This window comes from Capricornis sumatraensis, chromosome 2 (genome assembly GCF_032405125.1).
Source record: "Capricornis sumatraensis isolate serow.1 chromosome 2, serow.2, whole genome shotgun sequence".
Taxonomy (NCBI): domain Eukaryota; kingdom Metazoa; phylum Chordata; class Mammalia; order Artiodactyla; family Bovidae; genus Capricornis; species Capricornis sumatraensis.
In genome coordinates this window covers 66,412,921-66,426,941 of record NC_091070.1, presented here as the reverse complement: position 1 = coordinate 66,426,941, position 14,021 = coordinate 66,412,921, and the positions used below count along the sequence as shown (strand labels likewise).

General features: G+C 35.9%; 1 protein-coding gene across 1 annotated transcript in view; it reads left to right on the top strand.

The window, feature by feature from the left end:
- The window catches only part of KNL1 (kinetochore scaffold 1), a 60,285-nt gene extending 48,851 nt beyond the window's left edge, over positions 1-11,434 (top strand). Inside the window, 10 exon segments of the mRNA XM_068992770.1 lie at positions 3,731-3,808; positions 3,969-4,008; positions 5,251-5,352; positions 5,769-5,869; positions 8,584-8,652; positions 9,330-9,439; positions 9,648-9,766; positions 10,450-10,572; positions 11,316-11,412; positions 11,414-11,434. Of these exon segments, the coding sequence (XP_068848871.1) occupies positions 3,731-3,808; positions 3,969-4,008; positions 5,251-5,352; positions 5,769-5,869; positions 8,584-8,652; positions 9,330-9,439; positions 9,648-9,766; positions 10,450-10,572; positions 11,316-11,412; positions 11,414-11,434 (860 nt within the window).
- The last annotated feature ends 2,587 nt before the right edge of the window (positions 11,435-14,021 follow it).

Sequence of the window (14,021 nt, the reverse complement as noted above, 5' to 3'; positions counted from 1 at the left end):
ACCTTTACATTGCTGCAGGATTAATAATTATAAAGGACAGTATTCATTATGTTAAGTTCTGTCACTGTTCTGTCACTGTTCAGTTCTGACACTGTCACTGTTCTGTCACAGTTCAGTCACTGTTGTGTTCAACTCTTTGTGACCCAGGGACTGCAGCACACCAGGCTTCCCTGTCCATCCCCAGCTCCTGGAGCCTGCTCAAATTCGTGTCCATTGAGTTGGTGATGCCACCTAAACATCTCCTCTGTTGTCCCCTTTTCCTCCTGCCTTCAACCTGTCCCAGCATCATGGTCTTTTCCAGTGTGTCAGTTCTTCTAATCAGGTGGCCGAAGTATTGGAGTTTCAGCATCAGTCCTTCCAACAAATATTCAGGACTGATTTCCTTTAGGATGGACTGGTTTGATCTTCTTGCAGTCCCAGTGACTCTCAAGAGTCTTCTCCAACACCATGGTTCGGAAGCATCAATTCTTTGGCACTCAGCTTTCTTTATGGTCCAACTCTCCCATCCATTCGTGACTATTGGAAAAACCATAGCTTTGACTAGACAGATCTTTGTTGGCAAAGTAATGTCTCTGCTTTTAAATATGCTGTCTAGGTTAGTTTTAGCTTTTCTTCCAAGGAGCAAGCATCTTTTAATTTCATGCCTGCAGTCATCATCTGCAGTGATTTTGGAGCCCCAAAAAATAAAGTTTGTCACTGTTTCCATTGTTTCTCCATCTATTTGTCATGAGGTGATGGGACTGGATGGGACCCATGATGGGATTGGATGCCATGATCTTCATTTTCTGACTGTTGAGTTCTAAGCCAGCTTTTTCACTATTCTCTTTTACTTCCATCAAGAGGCTCCTCAGTTCCTCTTCAATTTCTGCCATAAGGGTGGTATCATATGCATATCTGAGGTTATTGATATTTTTCCCGGCAGTCTTGATTCCAGCTTGCGCTTCATCTAGCCCGGCATTTCGCATAATGTACTCTGCATATAAGTTAAATAAATAGGGTGACAATATACAGCCTTGACGTATTTCTTTCTCAATTTGGAGCCAGTCTGTTGTTCCATGTCCAGTTTTGACTGTTGCTTCTTGACCTGCCTACAGATTTCTCAGAAGGCAGGTCAGGTGGTCTGGTATTTCCATCTCTTTAAGGATTTTCCAGTTTGTTGTGATCCACATGGTCAAAGGCTTTGGTGTACTCAATAAAGCAGTAGATGTTTTCTTGGAACTCTCTTTCTCTATGATCCAGCAGATGTTGGCAGTTTGATCTCTGGCTCCTCTGCCTTTTCTAAATCCAGCTTGAACATCTGGAAGTTCACAATTCACATACTGTTGAAGCCTCACTTGGAGAATTTTGAGCATTACTTTGCTAGTGTGTGAGATGAGTGCAGTTGTGCAATAGTTTGAACATTCTGTGGCATTGCCTTTCTTTGGGATTAGAATGAAAACTGACCTTTTCCAATCCTGTGGCCACTACTGAGTTTTCCAAATTTGCTGGCATATTGAGTGCAGCACTTTCATAGCATCATCTTCTAGGACTTGAAATAGCTCACCTGAAATTCCATCACCTCCACTAGCTTTGTTCGTAGTGATGCTTCCTTAGGCCCACTTGACTTCAGACTCTGGGTGTCTGGCTCTAGGTGAGTGATCACACCATCGTGGTTGTCTGAGTCATGAAGATCTATTCTGTATAGTTCTTCCATGAATTCTTGCCACCTTTTCTTTTATGTTACTACCCTGAAAAACTGTGTTTCCATTTATTACAAAATAAAGTCCAAACTCCTGAGCTTGACATTTAGCGTTCTCAACCATCATTTTCAGATATTCCCTTCTTACATGGTTTTTACTATTATTCCCTTACACATTCTAAATTCCAACCAAATCTTGTCATTTCTATGCAGTTCTGCCACTTTGTGTTTGCCTAATACATTCTCCTTATATTTTTTACCAAGGTATAGTGTTCTCTCTCTTGAGCTGCTATGACTATTTTATTGTACCTATCATATCTAATTGTAATTATAGTTACTTCTATATAGTTTACTTTCCTATCTAATTTGTAAGCTCCATGGGGGCAAAGATCAGCTTTTATTTTTCTCCATATCCTTCAAAGTTCTTAGCACTATGCTTTGCACAGAAAAAGTGCCTGGTGTATATTTTCTCCATTGAACTGGTAATAAATATATGAAGTCCATAGTCTTAGACTATCACACCCCTTTGTTCATTACCTTGCCTTTTCACTTATGAAAAAAAAAAAGAAGCCATTAAGGCCAAAATTTCTAAACTTCCTGCTACAAAACAAACCAAACTTTTATATATCTGTATCCATTCTTTCATCCTTCCTTTCTTTTCCCTAAGATCAATCTCTCCACCTAAACTTTGAATTGCAGCCTCTCTTGTCTTCTCAGGAATCTTATCACACTGACTTTCCCTTATCTCTTGTATTTACAACCTCTCTGCCTCCTCCACTGAATGTATTCATTTCTCACCTTTAAAAGTACCAACAATCACACTCTTTCTCTAGCTGCCACTGAAGGGCTCTCTATTTCTGTCTCCTTTCTTCATTACTCCTTGAGCAAATTACAAAGTACCTATCATGTGCCTTGTATAGTGTTTGCTGCTAAGACTACTGTAGTGATTAAAAACAAAACTTTATGCCTTTGTGGAGTATTTTTTTTTTATTTGTCAATTCTCCCATTACTATCTTTTAATTCAAACATTCATACATTAAGAAAGGCTTCCATACTTTAATTTTTTACAGTACTATACAGAGCTTCGATGCTATTTCAGTTTCAGATTATAGGAGATCACATTCAAATATGTTTGGATTTGACAATTTGCTTTTGCAATATTGAGGAAAGATTATAAGCATTAAATAGTTTTATGGTAACTGCTGTGGAAGAGTGGTTCCACGGTGCCGTAAGCTCCTGAAGTAGAAATCTGTCAGTTCAGGAGAGGCTTCCCTTTGAGGAAGTGGCATTTAAGCCAAGGTCTGAAGAATAAGTCGGGGCTAAAGTGAGAAGGGAGGAAAAAGCAGACTGTTCAATATGAATAACACAGGCAGGAGCCTTTCTATGGAAAAGAATATACCAAGTAAAAGGATCTGAAATAAGGCAAATGTGGCTAGAAAAGAGAGAACAAAGGGGAACATAGTCTGAGATAAAGCTGGAGATGCCAGCTTTAGGGACCAGGTCAAGGAGGGCCTCTTAAGGAGTTTTGACTTTTTCTGAGACCAGTGAATAGCCATTTGAAGGGTGTTAAGCATTGGCTGTAAATTAAGAAGTTAAGCAGTTTTTGGATGGTATGGTTAATAAAGAACAATAGCTTATATAAAGGGAACTTGGTAGTGGTGAAGGAAAAAAATAGATTCAGAAAATATATCTGAGGTAAAAGTCTAAAGTTGGTTTGGATGTGGGGAGAGAGAAGGCTTTTAAGGATGATTCCAAGGTATCAGAAATAAATTTAAATATGTGTGTGTGCATTTATATATGTGTATGGTTCCTGCTTAGTCCATGGGGTTGCCTAACAATAATTTTGATGTATGCAAATTATGTATAAAAAATTTCCATCTGTCACTAGAACAAGTCTTTTTATAAAATTATAAAATTTGTCAAGGAAAAGGTGGGTTAAGATAAATGCTTGTGAAATATTCTTAACATGACATTTTGGGACCATCTCTTCTTTTCATCTCTGGTTGTTCAGTTATTTTTGACTGAGTTACTTTAATCCATGGTCTGTTTTAGAAACTAAGAATTTGGAGGATGAACAGAAAGACAGTCCTGTTGAAGAACTGAATTCTGAAGTGAGAGCTGCAGAAAAAGGTAACTGATTTAATTAGGGAGGTAAATGGGGAAAAAATCCTCTGAGTTTTTTATTTAAATGAGATTAATGAGATAGACTTTTCAGTAAAACAGATGATTTTTATACCAGTATTTTAATGTGTACATTCTGATTACTTTGTTTTTGTTTTTCTTTTCAAAGAACTGGAACAGCTGAAAACTGAGGAAGAAAAGCTTCAAAGGTTAGCCTTCAGTTTGAGTGTTAGAAAATATGCCAACCTCCACATGGTTAAGTGATTTCCTACCTCCAGAAACTGACAAGACTGAGAACATGAATATTGACGAAGGTTGAGCCAGGGCTTCTACTCCACTTTGCACTTGACCTTGGAGGCCATCTTAGCAGTATTCTCTAAGCATTTATTGCTTACAGAGCATTAATCCAAGGCAGTAGTTCTCAAGCTTGTGTAATATCAGGATCCTGTTAAAGAAAATCTAGCATTAAACAGCTTTTATATGACACTTAAGTGTAAATAAATATAAAATGAGGTATGTGTTTCTTATACTGTGGACCTTATTCAACTATAAGACTCAAAGAAATCAAATGCAAATAATGACAAAGCCAGTTAAATTCCAACTGGAAACATTAACTTGATAGGTGATAATAATTTAGCTAAAATTAAATTGATGCTAGTAAAATGACTAACAAAATATAAATTCTGTTTAGCTCTAATAAACTAAACAAAACCAAATGTATGCACCAAAATTATGGCATGTTTCATTTTTGAGGTGGGCATTCTTATGGTCTACATTATGCTTACATTTTTAACATCAAAATAAAAATTAAAATTTTTTGAGGTTAGTTTTTGTTAATTTATTTTTAATTGGAGGATAATTGCTTTACAATATTGTGTTAGCTTCTGCAATACAACAGTGTGAATCAGCCATAAGGATACATGTTCTAGTGAGGTGGATGAATCTAGAGCTTGTTAGAAAGAGTGAATTAAGTCAGAAAGAGAAAAACAAATACTGTATATTAATAAATATATGTGGGATCTAGAAAAATTGTACTGACAAACCTGTTTGTAGTGTGGAAATAGTGACATAGACACAGAGAACAGACTTTAGACGCAGCAGACGAAGGAGAGGATAGGATGAATTATGAGACTAGCATTGAAACATACATTACCATATGTAAAATAGATCAGTAATGGGAAGTGTTGTATAACACAGGGAGCTCAGTGTTTTGTAACAACCTAGAGGGGTGGGATGGGGTGGGGGGAAAATGTAAATTTTAGTAATAGACCCACACTTCTAGTTTAATGTTTATAAAAAAAAAAAAACCTAAAAATGCAAAAATATACATCACTCACCTCACTGGGGAGCCATTTAGCACATGGCTTTTTGTCATAAACTTTTATTTTAATGATGTCTGAATTCTCTAGCAATGACGTTATCTTTCTGTGAATACCTGGTTTGATTTGCAGAAATTTCTTAGAGCTGGAGATACAGAAAGAGCAGAGCCTTGCTCAATTAGACTTTGTGCAAAAACAAACAAGGAGAACTGAAGAGTTGCTGGATCAATTGAGGTAAGGGAAAACAGGCAGCATTAATTTGTGTTTTATCCTGTACCTTTGTGGTTGTCTCAGTCTACTAGTGCAGTTGACATGTGTTTGTAATGTGTATCACTGTTTTTAATATACTCAACAGTAAGCTGAAAGTATACAAGGTGGGAGAGCTATGAAATTTGTAATGTTAAGATATTTAATATTTTATATTGCCTAGACTTGGCTTTTCTCTGAAAAATAACTCAAAATTGAGTCAGTTCTTATTTCTTTCAAAAGCATAAGTTTGTACATTCACAGTATTGGAATTAGAGTAATGAATGTCTCCCAAGCCAGTAGAAAACTCCAGTAGCTGCTGATGGTACTGTTCAGATGGTAGAAGAACTTAACTCTCTTCTTTTATCTTAAAAAATGTTTTTTTGTTTTTTCTCTTTATTCAGCTTGTCTGAATGGGATGTCATTGAGTGGAGTGATGATCAAGCTGTATTCACCTTTCTTTATGACACAATAGAACTCATCATTACCTTTGGAGAGCCAGTAGGTAAGTAGCAAGAATAAGATAATTCCTCTGCAGATAAATGTATGGTTAAACTTACTAAAGATTCATACTTTGTTTTAATACAATATTAACATGTATTGACATGATGAAAGTACTGCTGAAAATCTTAAAAGAGGCAATCACTTTATTTAGTGATAATAGAATTTTATTTTATTAAATAAAAAGTAAAAAACCAGCTAGTGAAAGTTGCTCTTTGTTGAATTACATTAGATAATAGAAATTTTGCCTATCCAGAAAAATGGATCAACATGCTCTTCACATCTGTTTACTCTGATTTCTTTTTTCCCATCTGTCTCTGTTGTGATGGAGGATTTGCTCCTAATGTTGATGATTCTTGACTGGGTTTTTGATATACATAAGTTAACCCAAAAAGCTAATTGGAAATTCTCTCTGTATTGATTGGTAGGTTTATCAAAATTGGTAAACATCACTAGATGGTAACTTAATAGAGTCCTAGCTATTTTATTATAATCTCCTGTCAGTATCTTTAGGTCTCTTCTCTTGAAACAGCTTCAGCATGGCCAGCCCTGGGTGAACATGGCCAGATTGAAACTTTGAATCTTTATAATTTCTCAGCCTCTAAGCCCAGTTCTTCTTAAGCATTCCTGGGAATTCCTTGTCTGTCCAGTGATTAGGACTTGTGCTTTTACTACCATGGCCCCAGGTTCAGTCCCTGGTTGAGAAACTAAAATCCTGTAAATCTTGTAGAACAACGCCCCCCCCCCCCCAAAAAAAAAGTTCCTTTTCTAAATGAATACCATCAACTTTTGTTCAGATCCGAAATTAAAAGTTAGGAATCACTCTATACCTCTTTCTTCTTTACCTGGCATATGTAAATTATGAGTAAGACTTAAACTGATTCAGATTTAATATTCATCTACTATTTTGTGTCTCTTCTGCCAAGAGACACCTCCAATCTGTACAATAACACTATAGGTAGTCTTTCTGGAACTTTTTCTTTTCCCCTCTATTTCTTTCTCCTTCCTGTAGCTGTAGTAATTGTTGAAAATTTTATCATGTACCTCCTACTCTTAGACTGATAATCAGAATGCTTATAACCTGTAAAGCCCTGAATGAATTGAATTTTTCCTCCTTTTCCTTCCTCATCTTACACTGTTCTCTGCACATCGGCCACAGTGAATTTCTTTCACTTCTTTAAAAGATCGTGGTCTTTCATGCTCAGTCATATTCCATCCTACCTCAGGAGATTCATCCTGATGTTTCTTATGCCTGGAAACTTTTGCCCAGTCTTAGTCCTTCTGGGTTGCCATTTTAAAAATACCATAAACTGGGACTTCCCTGGTGGTCCAGTGGTAAAGAATCTGCCTTCCAGTGCAAGGGACATGGGTTCATTCCCTGGCTGGGGAACTAAGATCCCACACCCCTTAAGACAGCTAAGTCCATGCACCAAAACTACGGAGCCACCAGCACATCCTAGAACCCATGTTCCACAACAAGAGAGGCCTGCATGCTGCAACTAGAGAAAATTTTAAAATATAAAATTTTACATACCATACACTGAGTAGCTTATAAACAACAGAAATTTATTCTCACAGTTCTGGAGGCTGGAAGCTCAAAATATGGGTGCCAGTATGGTCAGGCAAGGGCCCTCATCCAGGCTGCAGACTCTTCGTTGTATCCTCACATAACTAGCTAGCTCTTCAAGGTCTTTGTTTTAAGAGCACTAATCCCATTCATAAGGGGTCCATCCTTATGATCTAAGCACCTCCCAAGTTCCCACCTCCTACAACTATCACAGTGGGCATTAGGTTTTCAGCCTATGAATTTTCAGACCATAGCACCTCCTCTTCACAGTAAATGTCTACTAATAGTCCTTTAGAGCTCAACTAAATTATCACTTTCTCAGGAAAGTTTTCCTTGACTCTTCTTTTACTCACTCCCTTTGCTATTTGCCCTCCTGGCATATGTTCTCATTGCTTCATGCAGTTTTCTTTATTGTGCTTATTATAGTTTGTAGTTCTTGGTGTGTTTATTAGTGCAATTATCTGTGTGTCCCCCTGAGCTGTAATTCTTTAGAGCATAGGTTGATCATGTTTGTTTGTCTCACTAGCATATCCTCAGTGCCTAATGCATAGATAATATTCAACAGAGTGAAAAGAATCAATCTTAGAGACAAGAGATAACTCTGGTGTATGGAAGAACAATCAGCTCTCCTAGCTACCTAAAATGCATTGCTGTTATTTAGTCGCTAAGTCACATCCAACTCTTATGTGACCCTATTCACTATAGCCCGCCAGACTCCCCTGTCTATGGGATTTCCCAGGCAAGAATACTGGAGTGGCTAAAATTACTGTGATGCTAAAAGCATAAATTGTTTTCACTGTATTTGTACAAAGATAATAGGTATAGGGAGGTTGTAGTCGTCTTCTTTATATGATTCCTAAAAAGAATATTATTTTTGCACAGAAGTTTGGTTTCAAAGGAGGAGGCCCTGATAAATTTACAAAAATGTCCCACACCTTAAATTTCCTTAAAGGCCTGCCAGTTAATATAGTTCAGTGTTCTCAGGGGAAACTTTACATACACAGAGAATAGTATGATTCAGGGATAAAGCTTCAACTGTCTATGAAAAAATCCTGCTACCCAGAAAGAATAGGATTCTAAAGTACTGAGTTGTATGTGGCTTTAAATCAGATGATAAAAAGAAATACTGTTTTTGTGCTGGTTTTTCCTAGTTGGTCTCCCTTTCCTCGGCAAGGCTTATAGGAAGATTGTTGATCTGAATTTTCAATCTCTGTTAGATGGTAAGTTCAGAACATTTAATCCAACAAAACTCTTTTGGAAATTTATTTAATATTAATTAAATTATTTAATAAGTGTATATTGTTCCTTGAGAACTCTTTTACATACTAAATTAAATATAAACAACAATAATAATTAGAAATGTGTATTAGACCAAAAACTGCTTGAGAACTGTTCTAAATATTGTATGGGCTTTAAAAGAAATTTTAAAAAATTATTACTAAATCTTGAGTAATAGCTATTTCCATAATTTAAAAATTACCGTTATGGGTACTTACTCTGAATCAGATATGTATATTACTTACATCAACACTATTCTCCATTTTGCAATTAGAGAACTATAGCTCAGAAGCAATAAGTATTGTGCTTAGGATCACTCAGGTAGTAAGGAACGCCAGAATTTAAACTCAGGGTTATGTTACATTTAAACCTACACATTTATCTCAATTTTATTCTGTATGTGATAAAGGCTTGAGTTTATATCACAGTGACTTATGTTCACTATATATGATGATTTATGTGTTTGAAAATAAAATAGAGATGATAGTTAAATACCTAGTTATTTGAAGGTATTTCTAGTTAATATTTCTAGTGTGTGTGTATGTGTATATATATATAAAATACATGAATGATAAGTAATACCCTGCATTTGATTTTTTTTGTTTGTTTGTTTCCTCAGAGGATAAAGCTCCTCCTTCCTCCATTTTAGTTCATAGCCTTATTTTCCAGTACATTGAGCAACAGGAATCCTGGAAGAAGACATGCACAACACAGCATCAGGTACCCAAGGTAAATTCCCACAGAAATATTTAAAGGAAATTATGTCAACTGTTCCAGAAAGCAGAACTGAACTTTTATGTATGTAATAGTGAATCCTGAAATGATAAATATACTAAGATATACTAAACTGTTCAACTTTGGGGTATTCTTTATAAAAGAATCACTAAACCCTAAAATGTTCTTATACTTCCATCTTTTCTTTTTCTGTTTTTCCCAGATGCTTCAAGAAATCTCACTGGTAGTGAGCCATTGCAAACTCCTTGGAGAGGAGATTGAGTTTTTAAAGCGATGGGGACCAAATTATAACCTAATAAGCATAGATGTGAATAATACTGAGTAAGTGTATTAGTTTCTGTAGAGCTGCCATGACAGAGTGCTACAAACTGGGTGGCTTACACAATGGAAATTCATAGTCTCACAGTTCTGGAGGCTGGAAGTCTGAGGTCAGAGTGTCAGCAGGATCAGTTCCTTCTGATGGCTATGAAAGAGAATCTATTCCATGCCTCTCTCCTAATTTCTGGTGATTTGCGGGAAGTCTTTTGGCATTCCTTATTTATAAATATGTAATCCCAGTAGCTTCTTTTATCTTCACATGACATTCTTCCTGTGTGTATGTCTGTGTCCAAATGTTCCCTCTTTGTTAGGACACCAGTCATTTTAGATTAGGGGCCCACCCTACTCTGGAACGATCTCATCTTAACTAATTAATTCTGCAATGATCCTCTTTACAAATTAGGTCACATTCTGATGTACTAGGGGTTAGGGCTTTAATACATGAATTTTAGGGGACACAACCCATGACGGTAAGTAGTTAGTCGAAAACTTATTAAAATAATTTAATTAATAGTTTCATGACTAATGATGAAAATACAAAATAAGCATGCTTTGTTCCAGATGTTTTACCCTCTGTTCATTTGATAAGCAATGATGTATACCATAGTTTCAGTATAAAAAGAAAATGTATTTGTTTCATTCCATTTTTGTTTTGTGTTTTTAATTGAGGATCTTGTCTTTTACAGATTGAAGCTTTTATTCTCCAGCTCAGCAGCATTTGCAAAGTTTGAGATAACTTTGTCTCTCTCAGCCCACTACCCATCAGTCCCATTACCTTTCTCTATTCAAAATCACCTTGGAAACATTGGGTGAGTAAAGAGCAAGCAAGAAAGGGCTCCCAACTACTTTTTTACCTTTGTTCTTTCTTTCGAAAGATTTCTCAAAGTGGTCAGAAAATGGATAGACCATTGTGAAAGCCAGAAGTCACCTCTTGCTCTGATTTCATTTTGAAGAATTTGTTCTTTTAAAGTCAGTGACCTTCATTGCTATCTCCAGTGAATACTGGAGACCATTGGTCTATTTTTTTATATTTGCTCCATTTTATGGTAACTCCTTCCTGAAACAGGAATCGAAAAGAAAAAAAATCCTGCTTAAGTTTAGCCCAGGTCACATCTGAACAACTTTCATGGCCTTAAAAACAGAGTAATCACTTTTAAGAATTATGTAGTCATCGTGCTTTTCTCAATTAGTTTGTGGAACAGACTTAAAAGTACTTCATTTCTACTGTATGTTTGGTGACTTTGTATACACTGCTGACAGATTGCAAGGTGATAGAGTATAGCATATGCCCACCCCAAATCCATCAGCAAACACCAATAGTTTAGATTTTCATTGCCAGAGAAAGCAGCTAAGTCACGATACCTCACAATTACATACATAATTGGTTCTTAGACCTTAGTTTTAGAATCTCAGTTCAGATCGGACATCTAATTATTTCCAGAAATGCCTGTTTGTGCTTCCTAGTAGATTCAAAAATCCTACTCAAAAATATGAGTTTCATTGAAATGAAGACAAGTTTCCAGAAAATTAATTAGCCTTTTGTTCTTTCCAGCCAAGATGAAGTCACTGCCATTCTATCTAAAGTGCCACTGGAAGACAACTACCTAAAGAATGTAGTCAAACAAATTTACCGAGATCTGCTTCAGGACTGACAGCCATTTCTACCACTAAAATCATGGACTGCAGTTATAACAGTCAAACACAGTACACTTAATACTATGTCAGTGTTTCAGTTACTGTTTAATATTCATCTTTAGGTCATAGAAGCCTAGTAAAGTTTCTTCTGATGGAAATTTCTCCCACTAAAGTTACGCTCTCTGCTTTAGTACAAGCCCTTTAAGAATTAACTTTTAAGTATAAGGAGAGGTCACCACAGACAAAAATATTAGCTGTTTCCCCATATCTAGGGCTGTGATTTTTAGGTTTATATAGTGTCTATTAGTATTTTCCTAATATAATTTTGTAGGGAAAAATTAATTTTTGGTTTGATACATATATGTAAATATATTAATACTGTTTTTGTGTTTGTGATATAGTAAAGAGATGTATATAGAAATACATAGAGATGTATAGAGAGACATCCCTCTACCTGGGCAGTTTCAAAACATTTTTCTGAAGGATGCCTTACAACAAGATTCTCAGTCTCTTTCATTTAATAACAGCTTCAAACAATATCACACCCAAAACACAGGTTTGTCAAGTTTTGGTAATGGTAATGAACTTTTAAGTATTGTTTTCTGAAGCCAAACACTTTCTTATACACAAAAATAGTCATGTCCATTGATAATTGAATAATCAGTATTATCTGTAAGATAGACAAATGTGAAAAAACTTCATCTAATCTTTAGTCAAATCCTAATCATGATCATTTTTGTTTCCCTTATATATTTCTCAAATATATTTACATTTTTAAACTAATTTATATTAATATTTTGGTTTATATTTTGGGATCAGGTTAAAGTTCTATGGGTCCCATGAATGTTATCTGCCATCTTGATTGGCTTTTACTCCTGAACTACTAGTCAAAATAGTAAATGGTCTTTTAAGCTTCAAAAGTCAACATAAAACTCATTTGCCATAAAAATCAATATTTAAATGTTCCCTGTTTTTGTAAACTCCTCGAAAAAAATTTAAGGTCATCAATATGATATGTTTCCCTGAAACTTCCCATGAAATTTTTTTTGTTACTGGAGTTGTTTTATTTCTTTCTGTAAACCTAAAAAGGTAGAAGTTTTGTTTTATACATTTTGGCAACCTGGAATGACCAGCTCCAAGGATGATTTGGCTTGTAATGATAATCTCTGCTTTCTTGGGTTTGGAGTACATAATTGTATTATTTATCTAGTTATTTGCTTTTCTATTTGTTCAAAGTATTGGTTATTTTTATAAAATTCTTTGGAAGTTTCTTCAGTAGTGATTGGAAACAGATTATTTTTTGCATTATTAAAGTAAGTTTATTATGTAAAATATTTTTAAAGTGGTATCTCTTTATGAAGTTTTTTTTTGTTTTTTTACCCTGTATCCAGTATATCCTTGAAGATATGCCTAAGCAAGCTCACTTTAGAAATAATCACTTATTTGAAAACTCAGATAAGGTTAAAGTATGTCAGGACCTTAATAATAGAAACAGGTACCAACCGTAGTTATCCCTTTGTCTCTAAGGCACAATAAAAGAAAACTATTTTGAAGTCCCTTAGGAAACTATCCTTTCTTAAGAATTAATGTAGTGGTTCTCAAAGTATAGTCCCTAGACCAGCGGTCCCCAACCTTTTTGGCACCAGGGACCAGTTTCATGGAAGAAAATTTTTCGACAGATCAGGGGCCAGGGGAAGGGTATGGTTCAGGCAGTAATTTGAGCTATAGGGAGCAGCAGATGAAGCTTGCCCACCACTCACCTCCTGCTGTGCAACCTAGTTCCTAACATGCTGCAGACTGATACCAGTCTGTGGCCTGGGGGTTGAGGACCCCTGTTCTAGACAACCTGCCTTAGCTGTTCAAAAGTATCCATGTTGTTGACCTAAAGTCTAGACTGCTAGATATTTCTCCAACGGAAATGGATTCGGGATCAGAAGAAAACTGCCGTTCACGCTCTGCAGCCGTGGTGGGTCACATGCAGTTTCCCGCTCTACAAGGAAAGGAAAACACAGAGAGGAAAGAAAAGCTAGGAGGCTACAGGAAACAAAGGCTTTTCATTGGCTGAATCCTTCCCAGAAAAGGAGTCTTTCTTCTTTTTGTTGGACTCTGCCAATAGTGCAGCCATGAGAATTCCCGTTTCTGCTCTTCTTCCTCTACTTAATCGAGGTTTTTGATTATTAATTTTTTAAAATATCGTGAAATCAAAACAAAACAAAGGCTCCTAGATTACAGGAGACTAAAGAACTTTTGAAAGGCAATGCTTGATCCTTGATTGAACCTTGTATTAAAAAAATTCATAATGGATATTTTGGGGATGTGGAAATTTGAATATTAAACTATATATTAGATAATAGTTTTGTATCAGTGTTAAATTTCTTGTGTGATAATGGTATGTAGGAGAATGCTCTTATTAGGAAACACATGTCTGCAGTTTACTTTCAAATGATTTTTTAATATATTTAATTTTATTTATTTTTGGCTGTGCTGGGTCTTCGTTGCTGAACAGGCTTTTCTCTAGTTGCAGCAAGTGGAGGCTACTTTAGTTGCAGTGCATTGGCTTCTCATTGTGGTGGCTTCTCTTGTTGTGCAGCACAGCTCTAGGGCATTTGAGCTTCAGTAGTTG